The following is a 25994-nucleotide window of genomic DNA, read 5'->3' on the forward strand; positions in this document are numbered from 1 at the left end:
GCTGTGGAAACCTGCTGATTATTTGCTACTGTTTCATTTCCCTTTGTAGAGGAGCCACGCCCGGGCTGACTCAAGCTCCCGGGTGAGATGGTTGCCCGACTTCGTCTAACAGGTTGGCAAGAAGTTGATCTGCAGACACGGGACAGGGCACAAGTGGGTGCCCGTGTTAAGTAGGCCTCAGATGGGCCACCAGAGCTGCCCGGAAGTATCTGGGTGATTACTGACAGTGGCCATCTTAAGGCCTGACTTCAACTTCTTTGCAACCACAATCACCCAGAAGAGACTGCTTGCTGCCTGGCAGCGAGTCCCCGGTGGGTGGGCGGCGCCTGCAAGCGGCCTCGGGATGCCTTCCGGGGTACCATGCGGGTTTCGGTTCCCGGCCGGCGTCTGGCTCGCCCTGGGTCACGTGGGAGGCGAGCTCTGCCCGCCTGCGGTTCCCGTGGCAACGCCAATCCCCGGCCAATCCGGGCCTCGGAAGTGCCGGCGCCGCCCCGCCCACCAGTGGCTGGAAAGGGCCGTGGAGGACGGGCGGCGGAGGGACCGGCTGCCGACCCGGCCATGCCTCGCGACCCGCGGAGTCCGCTCTGGCTCCTGCTCCTGCTGCTGCTGCTGCTGCCGCCCCCGGGCACGTGGGGAGACGGCGGCCGCGCGAGGCCGACGGAGGGAGCCGAGGAGGCGGGCTCGGCCGGGTCCTGGTCGGCCTTCCAGGGCCTGCGGGAGCAGCTGAGGGCGGCCGGCGCCCTCTGCAGACGCTACTGGGCTCTCTTCAGCTGCCGCGTGTGGCCCGAGGGATGCAGGCAGGATGAGGAGCCGCCGGCGCGGCCCCCGGGTAAGACCCGCCGGCTCGGGAGGGCGGGAGAGCGCGGGCTGGGTGCGCGAGGCACGATGGAATCCGGGCACGGAGGTCAGCCTCGCGCCTGCCCTGGGCCATTGTGATCGGGGTCACGAGGCGGGCGCCTTAGCCGCCGGCTTTGCTATTCCGCCCAGCCTTTGGGCCAGGCTGAGGGCAGGGAGCCTCTGCGGGACCAGGAAGGCCCGTCACTGCCGTCGTTCCCAGCCCTGGCGCAGCGCCCTAGTGCATACGAGTGGACCTGGCTGCGCTCCCCCACGTCACCCGTTCTTGACTCCTCCAGACGGATCACACTTCCTTGCTGTCTCCGAACCTGCCCTGGCATCATTCCAAGGAGCTGCCCTTGCCCACCTTCTTGATGGCTTTAAGGAAAGTCCCCGGTTGGATACATCCCCAAGTACCTTCTTCCCCTTTGCTGCTTATGGCGGCGGAGGCTGGGCTATGAGTCCACCGGACCTGAGTTCTGATTTATTCTCTGTCACTGACAAATCGTGAGGCAAGGTTGTCACATCACGGTCGTGGACCCAGTGATCTCTGAAGCTCCTTGCAGTCGATGTCGTTACTTCTAGGTCCTGTAATAGTACTGTAACGGTAATGCTGCAGTGGTGCTAGAAACATCTTCCATTTAAATCGAGAGTTCTAAATTCCAGTGAATGGTTTTTGTTTCGTTTTTGCTAATGCTGGGCATATTCAAATTGATATTTGATAAAAGAATCGAGACACTTGGGGTTGGCCGTGATCAGATGATTCTGCAATCCAAAGCAAGTAGGAAGAATGATAATCACCAGTTACTATGTGTCTCCCTCCTAGGCTCCAGACTCCTTGCAGGCAGGGCTTGGGTTTCTTACACGTCTGGCACAAATGCTTAAGGCTTATTTGTTGAGTAAACTGAGCTTTTGCTGCAGCCGGAGCTGCATCTATATATAGCAAGGCCATCTGCTTCCTCATAGCCGGAGGTGCCCATTTGTGCCCATTCCCTAGTGCGGCACAAGGAAGGCCCAGGGCAGAGCAGCAGGGAAGTGGCTCTGGAGAGAGGACGGGAGAAGGGAGGCAGTGCTCAGCTCTCCCTGGACCCCGGGCTCCGTCCCTGTCTCACAGCTCCTCCTTTTCCAGGCTGGAGCCTTCCCCTGTTGGGCCAGCAGTACCTGGATATCCTGACCACCTGGTACTGCAGCTTCCAGGACTGTTGTGACAGTGGGGACTGCAGGATCATCAATAACTTCACAGGTTGGACCTTACATGGCCCTAAGGCCCAGGAATCTGTGGGGAGGGGAGGCAATTCAGGAAAATGCTAGGATTAAGGGACCCAACCTCTGCCTGCCCACAGCTGGCAGCACACCCTCCCTGTCTCCACCACGGCTCCTGATCGAAACCCTGCGACCTCATGGCTGAGAGGAAGGACAGCCTTGGAGGAGGGCTTTGCACACACTAGCTGCCTCCATTAGGTGTTTGCTGAATTGAATTAGAATGAATAAAATGAGGGTGTCTCCATAAAATATTTAGGGGGTCCTAAAACTTCTGGGTGGGAGCAACTTCCTCATCCGGGTGGGATTCTGCCGACCTTTCTGGGGTGTCTTCAGGACCTTCAGAAAGGGTGAAGTCAACGTTGATTTCTCAAACTCTTCAGAAAATAGCCCTGAATCTCTTCCGCTGCAAGGTCTGCCCAGTGGCTTCTTGTCCTGAGGCCACCAAACAGGATGGCTCCCACCTCATAGACGCTCAGTCTATGCGTGCTCAGTCTCTCAGCTGTCGCTGAGCCTGGTGGGGATGCACCTGTGGGCACCTCTCAGCATGGCTCTTTCCTGGCCCTAGGCCTAGAGGCGGATCTGCGCGTGCGCCTGCACGGCCAGCACCTGGCCCGGGAGCTGGTCCTGACAGCAGCCAGGGGCTACTTGGAGCTGCCCCAGCCAGACAAGGCCCTGGCTCTGTCGTTCCACGGCTGGTCTGGCACAGGCAAGAACTTCGTGGCACGGATGCTGGCAGAGAACCTGTACCGGGACGGGCTGAGGAGCGACTGTGTCAAGGTGTTCGTCGCCACGTTGCACTTTCCTCACCACAAGTATGTGGACCTGTACCAGGTGAGGCCGGCCGTGCCGGGGAGCTGGGCCAGTGGGGCCGAGCCCGGCTAAGGCTCCGGCAGCTGAGGCGCAGGCCCCTGTGCTGGGAGGGGGGCTGAAGCCAGCCCTGGGTGTGGCGGTTGGAGGACGGGGGGCGCAGTTGCAAGGGAACCTGTAACCCACAGAGGCATCCACTCCACACAGATGAGGCCCTGAACACGTGGAGGAAAGAGTGATGTCCCAAACGCTATTTGTCCCGAGCTGTCGCCCTCCCAGCCATACAGGAGAGGCCAGGCACTGAGCTTAACCAGAGACTTCGTGTGTTGATTTTTCTGTCACAGGAGTAATGGAAGTGCCTCAGGAAGTGTGGAACAGAGAAAGCAAAAACTTTATCATGATCTCCCCACACGGACACCGCCACAGTTAGCATTCTGGTGTACTTCCTTCAGGCCATTCCCCTGTGCTCTTTTATGTCACTGTAATTATATTGGACAGAAAGTTGCATATCCCACTGTCTTTTTAAACAGGCTTATCGAAAGTGATTTTTCCACGTCTTCCCCAAACTACTCATTATATGTCAACAAGTGGAGAGCAGAAAGTGTCTCTGCTGCTCTGCTGTTTTGGGTTTCATTCAGACATGTTAGCCAGACGATGACCAAACCCCACTGCAGCATGACAGAGGTGGTTGTGTCTACGTTTGGCTTTTAGTTCCAATATTTGTAGTGTGTTAACCTGGGAAGATCATGTAAGCCTTTGAGGACAGATTGCCTGGCAATCTTTCAGTGCAGCCCGGGAGGGCAGGGGTAGGCTAATGTGTTCTAAGGGCAGGCAGCTGGTCAGCCGGGCCTTCCCAGAAAGAACTGGCTGGCTTTGCAGTAAAACAGCTGTGAATCTCAGCTTCCTCGCTGTGAAAATCACTCTCATCCCTGCCCATCCTCTCACACACACTATGGGGAGGTGGGGCTGAAGTCAGAATCCAGGAAGGCTAGAGGTGGATGGTGAGTGTGGGCTCTGCTAAAACACCCCACCCTGGGGCAGGAGCTGGCCCTGTTCTCCTGAACCCTGTAGAGCAGCATCTTTTCACTAGAGGGCTTACTATCCTGCCTGGGGCGGGGAACCCCAGTTTTGAGTTGGCTGGGTCCCAAACAGGTCCTCCCCTGGGTTCTTCCCTGAGAGCCCAGCCTGGTGCCAGCGGGTGCTCTGCTTGTGGGAGTTCAAGACGGCACCTGTGGGCATTCAAGCCTATCTCTGCCTATCACCCCCCTGTGAGAGCCTGAATCCTATCCCTGGGGAGGGTGAGTTAGGGTTAGTTCTGGGACGGAACCTCATCCTGAAGGGGAGGGAGCATGGCTGGGGCCATTTCCCAAAGGCCCTCTCCCTTTCCCCAGGCTGGCTCCACCTAGTTGGCTTTCAAACCTCAGGGCTCAGGAGAATCACCTGGGAAGCTCATTAGAGGCAGATGCCCTAGCTCCACCCCCAGAGGTTTGGATTGGTGGTTCTGCGGTGGAAACCAGCTCCAGGTGATCCATTGCAGGCGCCCTGGGGAAACCAGTGCCTCACCAGGGCCCTCCCGGGTAGAAGGTGCCTCCCACTGCACCTCAGCAGCTCCCTGTGTTCTGTGCAGGAGCAGCTGGCAGGCCAGATCAGGAAGACGCAGGAGCACTGCCACCAGACCCTGTTCATTTTAGATGAGGCTGAGAAGCTGCACCCAGGACTGCTAGAGGCCCTCAGGCCACACCTGGAACACCAGGCCCCCGAGAACCCGAAGGCCAAGTCCCCGAGAACCATCTTTCTTTTTCTCAGGTAAGGTCTGGGGAACGACAGTCAGGAGGACTGTGTGAGGGGAGGAAGAACCCTGTCCAGGCGCTGTGTGTGCCAGGCCTGGGAGCTGTTACTTGGCCTGTAAGCCTGTGGTGGAGGGCTTCCACGCTCTCCTAGGCTGCCCACCCTTTTCCACAAGGGAGACCAACACAAACTCTGGGAGAGAAAACAGTAACCCAGCTGACTGGGTGGCAGCAGGGGCGGAGAGCCTTAGGTCTCCCTGCTCCTGCCTTGATTCTGCCAAGCACTTCTGAAGGACTCTGACATCCCCTCCCCCAGCACAGGCCAGCTAACTAGCTCCCAGGACCAGCCTGGGGAGGACAAGCTGTCCCTCATCTGACCTCCTCCATGGTTCTCTTAGGATGGGGAGGCTCCCCTCAGACTCCCCAGTTAGTACATAGCCTCCTGAGAGAGGGACACTGGGAGTCCCCTCTTAGAAGGACATTAAGTGTTCTTTTTTAATTGAGGTATAATTGACATATTAGTTTCAGGTGGACAACGTGATTAGCTATTTGTTTATATTGTGAGGTGATCACAATAAGTCTAGTTAACATCTGTCACCATACTAGTTACAAAACGTTTTTGTTCTTGTGATGAGAACTTTTAATATGTACTCTCTTAACAACTTCCAAATAGGCACTACAGTGTTATTTACTAAAGCCACCCTGCTGTACATTACATCCCCATGGCTTATTTATTGCTTGAAGTTTGTACAGTATTTGTCTTATTCATCTTTCTCTGTCTGACCTATTTCACTCAGCATAATGCCTTCAAGGTCCATCCATGTTGTTGCAAATAGCAAGATTTCCTTCTTTTTATGCTGAATAATATTCCATTATATATATGTGTGTGTGTGTGTGTGTGTGTGTATGTATGTATGTATATATACACACACACACATTTTTTTCTATATCCATTCATCTGTTGATGGACACAGGTTATTTCTTATCTTGGCTATTGTGAATAATGTTGCATTGAACATAGGACTGCAGATATCTTTTCAAGTTAGTGTTTTCATTATCTTTGGATAAATGCCCAGAAGTGGAATTGCTGGATCATATGGTAGTTGTATTTTTAATTTTTTGAGGAACCTCCATACTGTTTTCCATAGTGGTTGCACCAATTTATATTCCCACCAACAATACACAAGGGTTCCCTTTTCTCCACAGCCTTACCAACACTGGTTATTTCTTGTCTATTTAATGATAGCCATTCTAAAAGGTATGAGGTGGTATCTCATACCTGTTATGATTTCCATAATATCCCCCATGATTAGTGATGTTGAGCACCTTTTGTCTACCTGTTGGCTACTTGTATGTCTTCTTTGGAAAAATGTCAATTCAGATCTGCCCATTTTTTAATTGGACTATTTTTTTGCTATTGAGTTGTATGAGTTCTTTGTATGTTTTGGATACTAACCCGTTATCAGATATATGATTTGCAAATATTTTCTCCCATTTAGTAGGTTGCTGTTTTATTATTTATTTATTTGGCCACACTGGGTCTTAGTTGTGCCACACAGGATCTTCGCTGCTGCGTGCGGGATCTTTAGGTGTGGCATGCGGGCCCTTTTAGTTGCGGCATGCAGGCTGTTAGTTGCAGCATGTGGGATCAAGTTCCCTGACCAGGGATCGAACCTGGGCCCCCTACATTGAGAGCGCGGAGTCTTAACCACTGGACCTCAGCGAAGTCCCTGCCTTTTTGTTTTGTTGATGGTTTCCTTTGCTGTGCAGGAGCTTTTTGGTTTGATGTAGTCCCACTTGTTTATTTTTGATTTTGTTGCCTTAGCTTTTGGTGTCAAATCCAAAAAATATTTGCTAAGACCAATGTGAAGTAACTTACCACCTATGTTTTCCTCTAGGAATTTCATAGTTTCAGGTCTTAAGTTCAAGTCTTTAATCCATTTTTAAAAACTTTTTATTTTCTATTGGAGTACAGTTGATTATTTTGTTAGTTTCAGGTGTACAGCAAAGTGATTCATTATACATATACATGTATCTGTTCTTTTTCAAATTCTTTTCCCTTTAGGTTATTACACAATATTGAGCATAATACCTTGTGCTATATGATAGGTCCTTGTTGGTTATCTATTTTAAATACAGTAGTGTGTATATATCAATCCCAAACTCCCAGTTTATCCCTCCCCCCCACCTTTCTCCTTTGGTAACCATAAGTTTATTCTCTAAGTCTATGAATCTGTTTCTGTTTTGTAATAAGTTCATTTGCATCATTTTTTTAGATTCCTCATATACGTGATATCATATGATATTTGTCTTTCTCTGTCTGACTTCACTTAGTATGATAATCTCCAGGTCCATCCATTATTTCATTCTTTATATATATTTCATTTATATATATTTCATTCTTTATATATATGTACCACATCTTCTTTATCCATTCCTCTGTTGATGGACATTTAGGTGCATGGGTTTATCTCTGGGCTTTCTATCCTGTTACATTGATCTATATTTGTTTTTGTGCCAGTACTGTACTGTTTTGATGACTAGCTTTGTAGTATAGTCTGAAGGCAGGGAGCCTGATTCCTCCAGTTCTGTTATTCTTTCTTAAGATTGCTTTGGCTGTTTGGGGTCTTCTGTGTCTCCATACAAATTATAACATTTTTTGTTCTATTTCTGTGAAAAAATGCCATTGGTACAATAATGCAATAGGGGTTGCATTGAATCTGTAGATTGCCGTGCGTAGTATAGTCATTTTGACAATATTGATCCTTCTAATATAAGAACATGGTATATCTTTACATCTGATTGTGTAATCTTTGATTTCTTTATCAGTGTCTTACAGTTTTTGGAGTACAGGTCTTTTGGCTCCTTAAGTAGGTTTATTCCTAGGTATTTTATTCTTTTTGATGCAGTGGTAAATGGGATTGTTTCTTTAATTTCCCTTTCTGATCTTTTGTTGTTAGTGTATAGAAATGCAACAGATTTCTGTGTATTAATTTTGTATCCTGTCATTTTACCAAATTCATTGATGAGCTCTAGTAGTTTTCTGGTAGCATCTTTAGGATTTTCTGTGTATCGTATCATGTAATCTGCAAACAGTGATGGTTTTACTTCTTTTCCAATTTGAATTCCTTTTCTTTTTATATCTTTTTCTTCTCTGATTGCCATGGTTAGAACTTCCAAAACCTATGTTGAATAAAAGTGGCAAAAATGAGGGGGCTTCCCTGGTGGTGCAGTGGTTAAGAATCCACCTGACAATGCAGGTCGAGCCCTGGTCTGGGAAGATCCCACATGCTGCGGAGCAACTAAGCCCGTGCGCCACAACTACTGAGCCTGCACTCTAGAGCCCGTGAGCCACAACGACTGAGCCCATGTGCCATAGCTGCTGAAGCACCTAGAGCCCTTGCTCCACAACAAGACAAGCCACTGCAATGAGAAGACCACACACTGCAACGAAGAGTAGACCCCGTATTATCTGTTTTTTATGTATTAGTGTATATATGTCAATCCCAATCTCCCAATTCTTACCACCCCGCCACTGCTTTCCCCCTTTGGTGTCTGTATGTCTGTTCTCTACTTCTATGTCTCTGTTTCTGCCTTGCAAACAGGTTCATCTGTACCATTTCTCTAGATTCCATATCTATGTGTTAATATACAATATTTGTTTTTCTCTTTCTGACTTACTTCACTCTGTGTGACAGTCTCTAGGTCCATCCACATCTCTATAAATGACCCAGTTCCATTCCTTTTTATGGCTGAGTAATATTCCATTGTATATATGTACCACATCTTCTTTATCCATTAATCTGCCCATGGGCATTTAGCTTGATTCCATGACCTGGCTATTGTAAGTAGTGCTGCAGTGAACATCAGGGTGCATGTGTCTTTTTGAATTATGGTTTTCTCTGGGTATATGCCCAGTAGTGGGATTGCTGGGTCATATGGTAATTCTATTTTTAGTTTTTTAAGGAACCTCCATACTGTTCTCCACCGTGGCTGTATCAATTTACATTCCCACCAACAGTACAAGAGGGTTCCCTTTTCTCCACACCTGCTCCAGCATTTGTAGTTTCTAGATTTCTGATGATGCCTGTTCTAACTAGTGTGAGGTGATACCTCATTGTAGGTTTGATTTGCATTTCTCTAATAATTAGTGCTGTTGAGCAGCTTTTCATGTGCCTCTTGGCCATCTGTCTGTCTTCTTTGAAAAAATGTCTATTTAGGTCTTCTGCCCATTTTTAGATTTTTTGTTTTTTTAATATTGAGCTGCATGAGCTGTTCATATATTTTGGAGATTAATCATTTGTCCATTGATTTCATTTGCAAATATTTTCTCCCATTCTGAGTGTTGCCTTTTCGTCTTGTTTATAGTTTCCTTTGCTGTGCAAAAGCTTTTAAGTTTCATTAGGTCCCATTTGTTTATTTTTGTTCTTATTTCCATTACTCTAGGAGATGGATCAAAAAAGATCTTGCTGTGAGTTACATCAGAGAGTGTTATTCCTATGTTTTCCTCTGAGAGTTTTATGGAGTCCAATCTTACATTTAGGTCTTTAATCCATTTTGAGTTTATTTTTGTGTATGGTGTTAGGGAGTGTTCTAATTTCATTCTTTTACATATAGCTGTCCAGTTTTCCCAGCACCATTTGTTGAAGAGACTGTGTTTTCTCCATTGTATATCCTTGCCTCCTTTGTCATAGATTAGTTGACCATAAGTGCGTGGGTTTATCTCTGGGCTTTCTATCCTGTTCCACTGATCTGTATTTCTGTCTTTGTGCCAATACTATGTTGTCTTGATTACTGTAGCTTCGTCATATAGTCTGAAGTCAAAGTCTGATTCCTCCAGCTCCATTTCTTCCCCTCAAGATTGCTTTGGCTATTCGGGGTCTTTTGTGTCTCCATGCAAATTTAAAGACGTTTTGTTCTAGTTCCGTAAGAAATGTCATTGGTAATTTGATAGGGATCGCGCTGAATCTGTAGATTGTTTTGGGCAGGATAGTCATTTTCACAATATTGAGTCTTCCAATCCAAGAACATGATATATTTTTCCATCTGTTTGTGTCATCTTTGCTTTCTTTCATCAGTGTCTTACAGTTTTCTGAGTACAGGTCTTTTACCTCCCTAGGTTGGTTTATTCCTAGGTATTTTTTTTTGTTGTTGCAGTGTTGAATGGGATTGTTTCCTTAATTTCTCTTTCTGATCTTTCGTTGTTAGTGTATAGGTGTGCAAGCTATTTCTGTGCATTAATTTTGTATCCTGCAACTTTACCAAATTCATTGATTAGCTCCAGTAGTTTTCTGGTGGCATCTTTAGGATTCTCTATGTATAGTACCATGTCATCTGCAAACAGTGACAGTTTTGCTTCTTTTCAATTTGGATTCCTTTTATTTCTTTTTCTTCTCTGATTGCTGTAGCTAGGACTTCCAAAACTATGTTGAATAATAGTGGCAAGAGTTGACATCCTTGATCTTAGAGGAAATGCTTTCAGTTTTTCACCTAAGAATGATGTTTGCCGTGGGTTTGTTGTATATGGCCTTTATTATGTTGAGGTAGGTTCCCTCTATGCCCCCTTTCTGGAGAGTTTTTATCATAAATGGATGTTGAATTTTGTCAAAAGCTTTTTCTGCTCTATTGAGATGATCATATGGCTTTTATTCTTCAGTCGGTTAATATGGTGTATCACATTGATTGATTTGTGTATACTGAAGAATCCTTGCATCCCTGGGATAAATCCCACTTATCATGGTGTATGATCCTTTTAATGTGTTGTTGGATTCTGTTTGCTAGTATTTTGTTGAGGATTTTTGCATCTATATTCATCAATGATACTGGTCTGTAATTTTCTTTTTTGTAGTATCTTTGTCTGGTTTTGGTATCAGGATGATGGTGGCCTCGTAGAATGAGTTTGGGAGTGTCCCTTCCTCTGCAATTTTTTGGAAGAGTTTGAGAAGGATGGATGTTAGGTCTTTTCTAAATGTTTGATAGAATTCACCTGTGAAGCCATCTGGTCCTGGACTTTTGTTTGTTGGAAAATTTTTTTTTTTAGTTTATTAATTAATTAATTTATTTTTGCTGTGTTGCGTCTTCGTTTCTGTGCGAGGGCTTTCTCTAGTTGTGGCAAGCGGGGGCCATTCTTCATCATGGTGCGCAGGCCTCTCACTATCGCAGCCTCTCTTATTGTGGAGCACAGGCTCCAGACGCGCAGGCTCAGTAGTTGTGGCTCACGGGCCTAGTTGCTCCGCGGCATGTGGGATCTTCCCAGACCAGGGCTCGAACCCGTGTCCCCTGCATTAGCAGGCAGATACTCAACCACTGCGCCACCAGGGAAGCCCCTGGTGGAAGATTTTTAATCACAGTTTCAATTTCATTACATGTGATTGGCCTGTTCATATTTTCTGTTTCTTCCTGGTTCAGTCTTGGAAGGTTATACCTTTCAGGAATTTGTCCATTTCTTCCAGGTTATCTATTTTATTGGCATAGAGTTGCTTGTAGTAGTCTCTTAGGATGCTTTGTATTTCTGCGGTGTCTGTTGTAACTTCTCCTTTTTCATTTCTAATTTTATTGATTTGAGTCCTCTCCCTGTTTTTCTTGGAGTCTGGCTAATGGTATATCAATTTTGTTTATCTTCTCAAAGAACCAGCTTTTAGTTTTATTGATCTTTGCTATTTCATTTATTGTTTCTATTTCATTTATTTCTGCTCTGATATTTATGATTTCTTTCCTTCTACTAACTTTGGGTTTTGTTTGTTCTTCTTTATCTGGTTCCTTCAGGTGTAAGGTTAGATTGTTTATTTGAGATTTTTCTTGTTTCTTGAGGTAGGCTTGTATTGCTATAAACTTCCCTCTTAGAACTGCTTTTGCTGCGTCCATAGGTTGTGGATCATTGTGTTTTCATTGTCATTTGTCTCTAGGAATTTTTTGATTTCCTCTTTGATTTGTTCAGTGATCTCTTGGTTATTTAGTAATGTATTGTTTAGCCTCCATGTGTTTCTGTTTTTTACGTTTTCTTCCCTGTAATTTATTTCTAATCTCATAGCGTTGTGATCAGAAAAGACATTTGGTATGATTTCAATTTTCTTAAATTTACTGAGGCTTGATTTGTGCCCCAAGACGTGATCTATCCTGGAGAATGTTCCATGTGCACTTGAGAAGAAAGTGTAATCTGCTGTTTTCTGATGGAATGTCCTATGAACATCAATTAAATCTATCTGGTCTGTTGTTCATTTAAAGCTTGTGTTTCCTTATTAGTTTTCTGTCTGGATGATCTGTCCATTGGTGTAAGTGAGGCAATAAAGTCCCCCATTATTATTGTGTTACTCTCGATTTCCTCTGTTATAGTTCTTAGCCATTGCCTTATTTTTTGAGGTCCTCCTCTGTTGGGTTCATATATATTTATAATTGTTCTATCTTCTTGGATTGATCCCTTGATCATTATGTAGTGTCCTTCCTTGTCTCTTGTAACATTCTTTATTTTAAAGTCATTTTATCTGATATGAGTATTGCTACTCCAGCTTTCTTTTGATTTCCATTTGCATGGAATATCTTTTTCCATCCCCTCACTTTCAGTCTGTATGTGTCCCGAGGTCTGAAGTGGGTCTCTTGTAGACAGCATATATGGGTCTTGTTTTTGTATCCATTTGGCAAGCCTGTGTCTTTTGGTTGGAGTATGTAATCCATTCACATTTAAGGTAATTATCGATATGTATGTTCCTATTACCATTTTCTTAATTGCTTTGGTTTGTTTTTGTAGGTCTTTTTCTTCTCTTGTGTTTCCCACTTTGAGAAGTTCCTCTAGCATTTGTTGTAGAGCTGGTTTGGAGGTGCTGAATTCTCTTAGCTTTCGCTTGTCTGTAAAACTTCTGATTTCTCCATCGAACCTGATTGAGATCCTTGCTGGGGAGAGTAATCTTGGTTGTAGGTTCTTCCCTTTCATCACTTTAAATATATCATGCCACTCCCTTCTGGCTTGTTTTCTGATGAGAAGTCAGCTGTTAACCTTATGGGAGCTCCTCTGTACATTATTTGTCATTTTTCCCTTGTTCCTTTTAATAATTTTTCTTTGTCTTTAATTTTTGTCAGTTTGATTACTATGTGTCTCGGCATGTTTCTCCTTGGGTTTATCCTGCCTGGGACTCTCTGTGTTCCTGGACTTGGTTTACTGTTTCCTTTCCCATGTTAGGTAAGTTTTCGACTATAATCTCTTCAAATATTTTTTCCGGTTCTTTCTCTTTTCTCCTCTGGGACCCCTATAATGCGAACGTTGTTGCGTTTAATGTTGTCCCAGAGGTCTCTTAGGTTGTCATTTCTTTTCATTCTTTTTCTTTATTCTGTTCCACAGCAGTGAGTTCCACTATTCTGTCTTCCAGGTCCCTTATCCATTCTTCTGCCTCAGGTATTCTGCTATTGATTCCTTCTAGTGTATTTTTCATTTCAGTTATTGTATTGTTCTTCTCTGTTTATTTGTTCTTTAATTCTTCTAGGTCTTTGTTAAACATTTCTTGCATCTTCTTGATCTTTGTCTCCATTCTTTTTCCGAGATCCTGGACCATTTTCACTATCATTATTCTGAATTCTTTTTCTGGAAGGTTGCCTATGTCCACTTGGTTTAGTTGTTTTTCTGGGGTTTTATCTTGTTCCTTCATCTGGTACATAGTCCTCTGCCTTTTCATTTTGTCTGTCTTTCTGTGAATGTGGTTTTCATTCTACAGGCTGCAGGATTGTAGTTCTTCTTGCTTCTGCTGTCAGCTCTCTGGTAGATGAGGCTATCTGAGAGGCTTGTACAAGCTTCCTAATGGTAGGGACTGGTGATGGGTAGAGCTGGATGTTGCTCTGGTGGGCAGAGCTCAGTAAAATTTTAATCCGCTTGTGTGCTGATGGGTGGGGCTGAGTTCCCTCCCTGTTGGTTGTTTGGGCCGAGGCAACGCAGCACTGGAGCCTACGGCCTCTTTGGTGGGGCTAATGGTCGGACTCTTTGGTGGACTCCAAGGAGTACTTCCCAGAACTTCTGCTGCCAGTGTCCTTGTCCCTGCAGCGAGCCACAGCTGGCCCCTGCCTCTGCAGGAGACCCTCCAACATGCAAGTAGGTCTGGTTCAGTTTCCTATGGAGTCACTGCTCCTTCCCTTGGGTCCTGTGCACACTGCTTTGTGTGTGCCCTCCAAGAATGGAATCTCTTGTTTCCCCCAGTCCTTTCAAAGTCCTGCAATCAAACTTCGCTAGCCTTGAAAGTCTGATTCTCTGGGAATTCCTCCTCCTGTTGCCGGACCCCCGGGTCGACGGGCTCAGAACCTTCACTCCAGTGGGTGGACTTCTGTGGTATAATCGATCTCCCATTTGTGAGTCACCCACCCAGCGGTTAAGGGAGTTGATTTTGCCGTGATTGCGCCCCTGCTACCGTCTCATTGCGCCTTCTCCTTTGTCTTTGCATATGGGATATCTTTTTTGGTGAGTTCCAGTGTCTTCCTGTCGATGATTGTTCAGCATTTAATTGTGATTCTGGTGTTCTTCCAAGAGGGAGTGAGCGCACGTCCTACTCTGCCATCTTCAAGATGATCATATGGTTTTTATAATTCAATTTGTTGAAGAATTTTTTGATTTGCAGATATTGAAAAATCCTTGCATCCCTGGGGTAAATCCCACATAATCATGGTGTACAATCCTCTTAATGTATTGTTGGGTTCGGTTTGCTAGTATTTTGTTGAGGATTTTTGTGTCTATGTTTAACAGTGATATTGGCCTGTAACTTTCTTTTTTTGTGGTATCTTTGTCTGGTTTTCCTATCAGAGTGGTGGGGCCTCAGAATGAATTCAGGAGTGTTCGTTCCTCTGCAATTGTTTTGGAAGAGTTTCAGAAAGATAGGTGTTAACTCTTCTCTAAATGTTTGATAGAATTCGTCTGTGAAGCCATCTGGTTCTGGACTTTTGCTTGTTGGGAGTTTTTTAATCACAGTTTCAATTTCAGTACTTGTGATTGGTGTGTTCATATTTTCTGTTTCTTCCTGGGTCAGTCTTGGGAGATTGTACCTTTCTAAGAATTTGCCTATTTCTTCTAGGTTTTCCATTTTATTGGCATATAGTTATTCATAGTAGTCTCTTATGATCCTTTGTATTTCTCTGTTGTCTGTTGCAACTTCTCTTTTTCATTTCTAATTTCATTGATTTGAGCCCTCTCCCTTTTTTTCTTGATGAGTCTAGCTAAAGGTTTATCAATTTTGTTTATCTTTTCTACGAACCAGCTTTTAGTTTCATTGATCTTTTCTATTGTTTTCTTTGTCTTTCATTTACTCCTGCTCTGATCTTTATGATTTATTTCATTCCACTAACTTTGGGTTTTGTTCTTCTTTCTCTAGTGCTTTAGGTATAATGTTAGGTTGTTTGAGATTTTTCTTGTTTCCTGAGGTAAGATTGTACTACTATAAACTTCCCTCTTAGAACTGCTTTTTCTGCGTCCCCTAGGTTTTGGATCATTGTGCTTTCATTTTCATTTTTCTCTAGGTTTTTTTTTATTTCCCCTTTGATTTCTTCAGTGATCCACTGGTCATTTAGTAGCACTGTTTAGCTTCCACGTGTTTGTTTTTACCGTTTTCTTCCTGTAGAGTTCTAATCTCAGTGTTGTGGTTGGAAAAGATGCTTGATATTATTTCAGTTTTCTTAAATTTACCGAGGGTTGCTTTGTGGCCCAGCATGTGATCAATCCTGGAGAATGTTCCATGTGCACTTGAGAAAAATGTGTATTCTGCTGTTTTTGGATGGATTGCTGTATAAATATCAAGTAAGTCCACCTGGTCTAATGTATCATTTAAGGCCTATGTTTCTTTATTGATTTTCTGTCTGGATGATCTGTCCATTGATGAAAATGGGCTGTTAAAGTCCCCCACTCTTCTGTGTTACTGTCAGTTTCTCCTCTCATGGCTCTTAGTAGTTGCCTTATATATTGAGGTGCTCCTTTTGTGTATCTAGGTGCTCAAATATATAGTTGCATATATATTTATAGTTGTTTTATCTTCTTGGATTGATCCCTTGATTATTATGTAGTTTCTTTCTTTGTCTCTTATAACAGTCTTTATTTTAAAATCTATTTTGTCTGATATGAGTATTGCTCCTCCAGCTTTCTTTTGATTTACGTTTACATGAAATACCTTATTCCACCCCCTCACTTTCAGTCTGCATGTGTCTCTAGGTCTGAAGTGGGTCTCTTACACACAGCATATATACAGGTCTTGTTTTTGTATCCATTCAGCCAGTCTGTGTACTTTGGTTGGAGCATTTAATCCATTTACATTTAAGGTAATCTTTTTTAATAAATTTATTTATTTTTTATTTATTTTTGGCTATGTTGGGTCTTTGTTGCTGTGCTCAGGCTTTCTCTAGCTGCGGCGAGTGGGGGCTACTCTTCATCGTGGTATGCGGGCTTCTCATTGCGGTGGCTTCTCTTGTTGTGGAGCACAGGCTCTAGGCACACAGGCTTAAGTAGTTGTAGTACGTAGACTCTGTAGTTGTGGCTCGCAGGCTCTAGAGCACGGGCTCAGTAGTTGTGGCACACAAGCTTAGCTGCTCCATGGCATGTGGGATCTTCCCGGACCAGGGTTCGAACTCGTGTCCCCTGCATTGGCAGGCAGATTCTTAACCACTTCGCCACCAGGGAAGTCCTATGGTAATTATTGATATGTATGTTTTTATTGCCATTTTGTTAATTGTTCTGGATTCGTTTTGTAGGTCTTTTTTTTCCTTTCCTCTTGTTCTCTTGTGATTTGATGACTAACATTAGTGTTGTTTTTGGATTCCTTTTTCTTTTGTGTATCTATTGTAGATGTTCAGTTTGCGGTTACCATGAGGTTTTGATATAACAGTCTATATATAAACAAGATTGTTTTAAGTTGCTGGTCTTTTAATTTCAAATGCGTTTCCAGTATCCTGCATTTGTACTCACCTTTTCTCATGATTGCTGGTTTCGATATCATATTTGTGTGTGGGTGATTTCCTACCTTTACTGTATGTTCACCTTTTCCAGTCAGCTTTTCCATTCATAATTTTCTTGTTTCTAGTTGTGGCCTTTTCTTTTCTGCCTAGAGAAGCTGCAAAGCTGGTCTGGTGGTGCTGAATTCTCTTAGCTTTTGCTCGTTTGTAAAACTTTTGATTTCTCTATTGAATCTGAATGAGAGCCTTGCTGGGTAGAGTATTCTTGGTTGTAGGTTCTTCCCTTTCTTCACTTTATATACATCATGCCACTCCCTTCTGGCCTGCAGAGTTTCTGCTGAGAAATCAGCTGATAACCTTATGGGAATTCCCTCGTGTGTCATTTGTTGTTTTTCTCTTGTTGCTTTTAGTATTTTTTCTTTGTCTTTAATTTTTGTCAGTTTAATTACTGTGTGTCTTGGCATGTTCCTCCTGGTATTTACCCTGCCTGGAACTCTCTTTGCTTCCTGGACTTGGGTGACTGTTTCTTTCCCATGTTAGGGAATTTTTCAGCTATTATCTCTTCAGATATTTTCTCAGGTCCTCTCTCTTTCTACTTCTGGGACTCCTATAATGCGAATGTTGTTGCATTTAATGTTGTCCCAGAGGTATCCTAGACTGTCCTCTTTTCTTTTCATTCTTTTTTCCTTATTCTGTTCCATGGCAGTGATTCCCACCATTCTGTCTTCCAGCTCACTTATCCATTCTTCTGCCTTAGTTATTCTGCTATTGATTCCTTGTAGTGTATTTTTTATTTCAGTTATTGTATACATGTCTTTTTTTTTTTTTTACTTTTATGAGGATTGCCTTCCTCACCTTGTAACAGATTTTTTCTTTATTTAATTTACTAATTTATTTATTTTTGGCTGTGTTGGGTCTTCGTTTCTCTGCGAGGGCTTTCTCTAGTTGCGGCAAGTGGGGCCACTCTTTGTGGTGCGCGGGCCTCTCACTATCACGGTCTCTCTGGTTGCGGAGCACAAGCTCCAGACGTGCAGGCTCAGTAGTTGTGGCTCACAGGCCTAGTTGCTCTGCGGTATGTGGGATCTTCCCAGACCAGGGCTCGAACCCGTGTCCCCTGCATTGGCAGGCAGATTCTTACCCACTGCGCCACCAGGGAAGCCCTGTCTGCTTATTCTTTAGTTCTTCTAGGTCTTTGTTACAAACATTTCTTGTTATCTTCTAGATCTGTGCTTCCATTCTTTTTCCGAGATCTTGGATCATCCTTACTGTCATTACTCTGAATTCTTTTTCAGGTAGATTGCCTATCCACTTCATTCAGTTGTTCTTCTGGGGTTTTATCTTGTTTCTTCATCTGGGACACATTCCTCTGCCTTTTCATTTTGTATAACTTTTTGTGATTGCAGTTGAGCTGGGTCTTGTCCCTCTGGTGGGCAGGGCCATGTCAAGGGGTGTGTTTAGCAGGTAGCTGTACGCTCAGGAAGACTTTAAGCACCCTGTCTGTTGATGGGTGTGGCTGTGTTTCTGCCGTTTGGCTTGAGGTCCCAGCACTGGAGCCTGAAGGCTGTTGTGGGACCAGGTCTTGGTGAGAAAATAGCAGCCTCCAGCAGGGCTCACGCCAATGAGCACTCCCCAGAACTACCGCCACCATTGTCTTTGTCTCCACAATGAGCCACAGCTGCCCCCTGCCTCCACAGGAGAGCCTCCAATACCAGCAAGTAGGTTTTGTCTAGGCTCTTAGGGGAGGTCACTGCTTTCTTCCCTGGGTCCTGATGCACATGAGACGTTGTGTGCACCCTCCAAGAGTGGAGTTTCTGTTTCCCCTAGTCCTGTGAAATTCCTGTGCTCACACCCCACTGGCCTTCAAAGCCAGATTCTCTTGGGGCTCCTCCTCCTGTTGCCAGACCCCCAGGTTGGGGAGCCTGACGTGAGGCTCAGAACTTTCACTCCTGTGGGAGAACTTCTGTGATATAATTATTTTCTAGTTTGTGGGTTGCCTACCCAGCAGGTATGGGATTTGATTTTATCGCAGTTATGCCCCTCCTACTGTCTCATTGTGGCTTCTTCTTTGTCTTTGGTTGTAGGATATCTTGTTTGGTCAGTTCCAGCATTTTTTTGTGGTTAAGTTCATTTTGCATGTAGCTTCCCGGTACCATTTATTGAAGAGACTGTCCTTTCCCCATTGCATACTTATAGCTCTGTCGTAAATTAATTAACCATATATGTATGGATTTATTTCCAGACTCTATTCTGTTACATTTATCTGTGTGTCTGTTTGTATGCCAGTACCATACTGCTTTGATTGCTAAAGCTTTGTAATATAGTTGGAAATGTACACACTAGGAGTTCCCTCTTACTGTGTGCCACAGGCTCTAGAAATGGCTTGCAAAATGTTAATTTTGAAATCAAGCTGTCCAATCCTATCTTTTTATGGCAGCTCCAACAGAAAGTCCTGCCTAAGGTCTGTTAGCAGTCAAGTTTGGGTCCCTGTTGGCCCGACTTGAATGCTTCACAAGCAGCTTCTTGCACTCAGTGGAAGCCAAACCACTCCTCCCCACTGTCACCCGCCTCCTGCAGGCCAGTACATGCTTGCTAGGGGATTTCCCCCAGCTTTAGGGTATACCCTGTGAGGAGAAGTAAGGGGTCTGGTTTTTCATCCAGGCTTGGAATGTGTGAAGGAGTGAGCTGTGGAGGGCAGATCTTGGTTCGTTGTGGACCCGCAAGACAAGGTGGAACCAGTTTATTAAACTGTTGCTGGGTTGGGATTTTGGTGTGTCAGTGGCAAGTCCTTCCTGGTCTGTAAATAAGGCTGACGGAACGCTACAATGCATTGCAAAGGAGGGCCTTTGGGAGCCCCCAACGGTGATTTTCAGAGAAAAGCAGAGAAAGATTTTCTGATATGACTTGCGTGATCAGAATCAGGAGGCAAGGACAGTAAACTCTGTGATACTACTTATCACCTTCTGAGGTAGCCCAGAAGTGCGGATCTCTTCCTGTTGCAGTGAACTAGGTAGGGGCTCCAAAATGCAGAGGAGGCAAAATAAGGAATCACCTTGGTTCACCAAGGCTTCTCCACCGAAGCCCTGGCAGGGGACCCCTGGAACCATTCCTGCAGGCAGAGTCCTTTTCTCAGAACAGAAGGAAGCCTAGTGCCCAGCTACCTCAGGACACCCTTCCTATTGCAGGGATCCTTTGACTTCACGCGTGGCTTCTTCCCCCCTCCACTGACTGGCTCCTTCCTCCTTCCTCCTACCAGGCCAAGCCTTCTTCTGCCTTGTGGCTGTGGCCGACGTTTCCCCAGCTTGGCTCAAGGTGCCAGGGTACTGACTTCCCTACCAGTTCTCAGCTTGGAAAACCTCACCCTTGCTGTTGCCAGGATTTCCTAATGCGACCCAGGTGACCCTGCTATCTCTAGGCAAACTTTGCGTTTGTAGTGTTTTGGTCATTGACCTGCTGGCAGTGCCCCTGTCCCACCACCTGCCCTTTCCCCCTAGTGACCCAGCGGCTGTGCACTGTCTGAGGCCACGGGGTCTTGATGAGCAGACACTGGCAGAGTGGAGGCAGGGCCAGGAAGAGAGCCACTGTGGACAAGCTACCCTTTGGGCCTACTGTGGCAGGGGATGCAGAGGCTGCACTGGCCCTGAAGGAGCCTTTGAGCCCCTAGGGAGGAAGATGCACACTGGTGACTGAGAGGCAAGGACATGGCTTCCAGTTCCAGTGGCCCCGGTGTGGGCCTGGCCTGTGAGAGCCAGTGGTCCCCAACAGGCCTGGGTGGACTGTCTGGAGCCCATGGGCCAGCTAGGCTGTCAGTGCGGTGCAGCAGCTTGCACCCCTGCCTCGGGCAGCCAGAAAGCAGCACCTCTAAACCCCAAAGTTTTCAGCTAGTCTAGTGATAGGTGGGGGAAGATGGTGTCTCTGGACTTGATTTCTACAATAACCTTACCTGTGTGGTGAGGACTCTTGTATTTAAAAGAAAAGCACAGCTGATTCAAATTGATGGTGTAAACAAGTCACTAGTGTAAGGCCAGTGGTTTAATTCTGAAAAAAATCCTAAACCTGCTATTTGAAGTGAAGTCCTAGCGGCTCTGCTGGCCCCCCTGCAAAGTGGTGGTGTCGGACGGCGGAAAGGAGGAGGTGGCAGCTGAAGCAGGGGGTGTAGTGGGGCTATGGCTAGAGTTGCCCCAGCACTCAGCCAGTCCTTCACCTGGGCCTGAGGAATTTGGGGCTCCTGGCCAAGTACTAACTGCTTGGTTAGTAGTTAGTAACATTGACTAACTAACTACTAACATTGACTACTTTTGCCCATTTCTACCAAGTACAGAAGGCTCTGGGAATGGAGTCACGGGGCAGGACAGGCACAGTGGAACTCTGGGGATCAGAGCTACTGGCCTCTTCCGTTGAAGCTGTAAAGTGAAGAGGGTAATTAATGCCTGTTCTCTTTGGGCTGCTGTCAGAAAAAGAATGGATAGAAAGGGCTTTGGAAAATGCAGAGAACTATACAAATGTCAGTTACTCATGGAATCAAAGGCCTTGTACCCCAGCACATAGCAGGTGCTCACAGAAGTGTCTATTTTTTGACCACTGAATCCAAGGTGACCTAAGGAGGGCTTCTTAAATTGTCTGCTTCAAGTCTCTCATCTTACAAATTAGGAAACTAAGGTTCAGAGAGATTATGATTGAGTCAAGTTTGTATCTGTTCTTCAGGGAAGACTTAGCAGTTAAGGCTGGGTTTTGTGATCACAGTTCTGGAGAGGTCTTTGAGCCTCCTTCCTCTGTGGTGAGATTTCATGTCGTCCTGTCCCGGAGCCAGGGGAGAGAGTTTGTTTCTAGAGGTGCCTTCTGTCCCTTGATCCCTTCAGACCTCCCAGTCAGCAGGCAACCTGGGAGGCTATGCAAGGGAATTGAAGTGTTCTGGGAAGGCAACATCTGTTTAAAGGTGTAATTGTTGGTGCCTGAGGAGCTGAAGACTAGGGGTGGGGTTGGAATAGAAAAGGGGCCCAGGTTATGTATTGGTGGGTGAGATAAAGCCTGTAACGTGGAGGAAGAAATTCAGAAGGGAGGTGGAGATAGTGTAGATAAACATGCAGAGATGTCCATTTATTCAGTAAACATTTAATAAATATTGAGCGCCTGACAGGTGCTAGGCACTGGGTTACCACAAACAGGCTAAGCTTATGCTCTCAACAAACTTAGTGTCAGGTGGCTTTCTGGGCAGAAATGGGGAAGGCACTGGAGTCTGTGCCCCTGGGGCTGAGCAAGTGAATCCTCTTCCTCGCCCTTTCACCCTGGATGCCTGTCCTGCAGCCCATGGAAAGGTAAACACTCCTTTGCCTCCTGTGAGGAATGCAGGATTGGGCAATCCCTTGGCAGTGGGCAGGTCTTGCCTCAGCTGATGCAACTGTGGTCTTGCGTGTACACAGATGACCTGCCTGGCAGGCCTTCCTGCAGGAGGAGGAGTCGGGCCACAGCTTCAGGAAGTAGAAGAGTGTCGTCATAAGCAGCTTCCCCAGCTATAGATGCCAGGGGAAGTCTGGCTGAGCAGCTGAACTTGAGCAGGGAACCCCCAGCCTCTCTAGCTGGGGGCTTATGGCCTCAGGTAAAATCTAGCTCAGTGGTCAGCTTATCCATTTGGAAGCCAAATATAAAAATAATGAAATCTAAGACATGACACCATAAAACTCCTTGAAGAGAACATAGGCAAAACATTTTCTGACATAAGTTGTGGCAATATTTTCTTGGATCAGTCTCCCAAGGTGAAAGAAAGAAAAGCAAAAATAAACAAATAGGACCTAATCAAACTTAAAAGCTTTTGCACAGCAAAGGAACCCATCAACAAAACGAAAAGACAACCTGCTACGGAATGGGAGAAAATATTTGTAATGCAACCAACAAGGGCTTAATTTCCAAAAGATACAGACAGCTCATACAACTCAATATCAAAAAAAAAAAAAAAATCAAAAAACGGTCAGAAGACCTAAATAGACATTTCTCCAAAGACATACAGATGGCCAACAGGCACATCCAAAGATGCTCAACATTGCTAATTATTAGAGAAATGTAAATCATAACCACAATGAGGGGACTTCCCTTGCCCCTCACAATTCCAAGCAATGAGGTCGCTCAGTGGTTAAGAACCCACCTGCCAATGCAGGGGACACGGGTTCGATCCCTGGTCCGGGAAGATCCCACATGCCGCGGATCCCACATGCGCCACAACTACTGAGCCTGCGCTCTAGAGCCTGCGAGCCACAACTGCTGATCAGCCCACAGGCCTAGAGCCCATGCTGCACAACAAGAGAAGCCACTGCAATGAGAAGCCCGTGCACCACAATGAAGAGTAGCCCCCCGCTTGCCGCAACTAGAGAAAGCCTGCGTGCAGCGACGAAGACCCAACGCAGCCAAAAAAAAAAAAAAAAAAAAAAAAAAACCACAATGAGGTATCACCTCACACTGGTCAGAATGGCTATCATCTAAAAGTCTACAAATAATAAATGCTAGAGAGGGTGTAGAGAAAAGGTAACCTTCCTGCACTGTTGGTGGGAATGTAAATTGGTGCAGCCACTATGGAAAACTGTGGAGGTTCCTCAGAAAACTAAAAATAGAGCTACCATGTGATCCAGCAATCCCACTCCTAAGCATATATCCAGAAATGATAAAAATTCTAATTTGAGAAGATACATGCAGTGTTCTTTAGCAGCACTAGTGTGCTCTTCTTTAACAGCCCAGTTTTCATAGCAGCACTCCACAATAGCCAAGACATGGAAACAACCCAAATGCCTATCAACAGACGATTCGTTTAAGAAGATGTGGTACACACACACACACAATATGGAATGTTAACCGGCCATAATAACAAAATATTGCCTTTGCTGGATGGACCTAGGGAATGTCATACTAAGTGAAGTAAGTCAGAAAAAAATAAATATTATGTGATATCACTTATATATGGAACCTAAAAAAAATAATACAAATGAATCTATATACAAAACATAAATAGATCCACAAACGTAGAAAACAAAGTTCTGGTTACCAAAGGGGAAAGGGGGGGTGATAAATTAGGGGTACGGGATTTACAGATACTATATAAAATAGATAAGCAACAAGGATTTACTGTATAACAGAGGGAACGATATTCCCAACAATATTATAATCACCTATAATGGAAAATTTTCCCAACAATATTGTAATCACCTATAATGGAAAATAATCTGAAAAAATATATATAAAACTAATCACTTTGTCGTTCATCTGAAACTAACCCAATATTGTAAATCAACTCTACTTCAATTTAAAAAAATCAACAACAGAATTTGTTAACCAGGCTTGTCTCTTTCAGTAACCTTGGGGGCAATATCATCAATGAGGTAGTCCTGAACCTGCTTAAGGCTGGGTGGTCCCGGGAAGAAATTGGGATGGAGCACTTGGAGCCCCAACTCCAGGCTGGGATTGTGGAAGCCACAGGTAAGTGACTCCCAGCCTTGCAGAAAATAAGCCTCTGTTGAGAGGGGAGGAGGAGGGTGATGTGTATGTACTAGAAGGTGTACTCATGAGATAGGGTATTCAGGATCACAGAGGATGCGCCATATAATCATCTCGTTGTCAACTTCAGATAGGCACTAGAAAAGTGCCAAGAAAGCTGAAGTCCTTTTCTGAAAGTCCTTTGTAAGGGAGTAAGCTGGCCGTGGCCATACAGGCAGTGGTCTATGGAGTATGCAGACCCTGAGGAAGAAAGTCTCACTGTGAGAGCCTCAGTGGCTCAGCCTCCAGTTGGATAGGTAGGGTCACTCCACCTTCTGCTTTCTGCCATCCAATGAAACCATAACCTGGCAGGCATAGCCCCTCTCCCTCTCTCACACATCCAGTTAATCATGGCCCTGTTTCCCTAAAGGAAGACACAGTTGCATAGTTCTTGACATAAAGTTCAGACAGCCCTCCTGGAGTTGGCATATAAGAACAAACCTTGCCCAGGCCTAAGGGTGGGGGACGCCTCATAATTCCAGTTGGGTTCAGCCCCAGGTCAGACTCCATGTAACTTTGCTCTTGATTTTAGACAGTGGCTTTGGACACAGCTGTCTTGTGAAGGAAAACCTGATTGACTTCTTCATCCCCTTCCTGCCACTGGAGTATCGTCACGTGAGGCTGTGTGCACGTGATGCTTTCCTGAGCCAAGAGCTCCTGTATACGGAAGAGGCACTAGATGAAATCGCCAAGATGATGGTGTACGTCCCCAAGGAGGAACAACTCTTCTCTTCTCAGGGATGCAAATCTGTTTCCCAGAGAATTAACTATTTCATGCCTTGAGAGCTAGATGAAAACTTCCCAAAGCTGCCTTCCTTCCACTAATAGGATCCAGGGGCCTGTCAGCACACTGTCCAGAACGTTAACGGGTTGGAGGGGCAGGCTAGCATCCAGCAGCCACAAGCACTAAAAGGGAGGCCTTAAATCAGAGACAGAGCCAATTCTTAAAATCACTTGGTGCCTTACAGAGCCACATTCCAAAATGGTCGGCCAGCTGGTTGGAGAAAGTCATGTGGGAGATAAATCCCAAGGATTTATTAGCATATCAGCTCCTGCCTGCAGATGCCTGGGCTTGGGGGTTGGGCCTGAGGCTGCAGTATTCTCAGTGACAGAGAAGGCAAAAATGAACTTCTGCTTACCAGTGGCAGGAACTGGGTGGGTTAGCTTTCAAGTTGTTATTCCCAGAGGGAAGCTGATCAGCTTCTATCTGTGAGATCAGGAAAGAGCCTCAGGCTGAAGGAAAAAGTGCACAGAGGAAGATTTTTTTTTTTTTTTAATCAGGTCAGTGTAGGCTAAGCCTTGTTCTGCTCTGCAGATTTAAATCAATTAAAATTATTATTTTTTTAAGTTAGGGACCTTGACATGATTTTATCGTATGTAAAGATTAATAAAATTTTGTATTTTTCTAAAACCCTCGGCTTACTTACCTTCTTACTGAGCCCTAGTAATCGTGCTCACTCAGCAAAATTCCACATGCCAGGTAACACTGGTGGGGACTGGTGGAGACGGGGGACATATACTGGCACTCACAGAGCTGACAGGGTGACTGCCTCGTCTGCCAGTTTACTTCAGTTTGCTTTGGAACCACATCAGCTGAGCCAGGCTATTTCAACCTCTTACTGAAGAAGCATCCACAGCATACTGCCCTTATATTTATGAAAACAGCACTCCTGTGCTCCCAGCTTTAAAAAGAAAAACAGTCATCGTTGAGGATTGAATGACCATGTGTAAATGTGTACTTTGTGCCTCTATACACAGGAGGTGCTCATTATGTGTTTTCCCCTTCCCTTGATTCTTCCCTTCTACCACACTTATGGAATTACACACGGCTCTTTCATATGTGTCATCACCTCACGTGGCCCTCTTATTTACAGTCCTCCC

General features: G+C 45.1%; 1 protein-coding gene across 1 annotated transcript; it reads left to right on the forward strand.

Annotated features, from left to right (window-relative positions):
* Positions 1–360: 360 nt before the first annotated feature.
* TOR3A (torsin family 3 member A) lies at positions 361–24896 on the forward strand. The gene is made up of 6 exons (XM_065870886.1): positions 361–829; positions 1964–2077; positions 2663–2928; positions 4532–4710; positions 23932–24056; positions 24646–24896. Exons 1-6 carry the CDS (start codon positions 361–363, stop codon positions 24894–24896), a joined length of 1404 nt encoding a protein of 467 aa, XP_065726958.1.
* The last annotated feature ends 1098 nt before the right edge of the window (positions 24897–25994 follow it).

Source organism: Phocoena phocoena, chromosome 1, assembly GCF_963924675.1.
Source record: "Phocoena phocoena chromosome 1, mPhoPho1.1, whole genome shotgun sequence".
Taxonomy (NCBI): Eukaryota; Metazoa; Chordata; class Mammalia; order Artiodactyla; family Phocoenidae; genus Phocoena; species Phocoena phocoena.

What these genes read in the sequence shown, in the direction of transcription:
- TOR3A (XM_065870886.1), top strand. Translation starts at nt 361, where the DNA reads ATGCGGGTTTCGGTTCCCGGCCGGCGTCTGGCTCGCCCTGGGTCACGT. An exon ending in GATCATCAATAACTTCACAG is followed by an intron (nt 2,078 to 2,662) that starts GTTGGACCTTAC and finishes TCCTGGCCCTAG; the next exon opens with GCCTAGAGGCGGATCTGCGC. An exon ending in TGGGATTGTGGAAGCCACAG is followed by an intron (nt 24,057 to 24,645) that starts GTAAGTGACTCC and finishes TCTTGATTTTAG; the next exon opens with ACAGTGGCTTTGGACACAGC.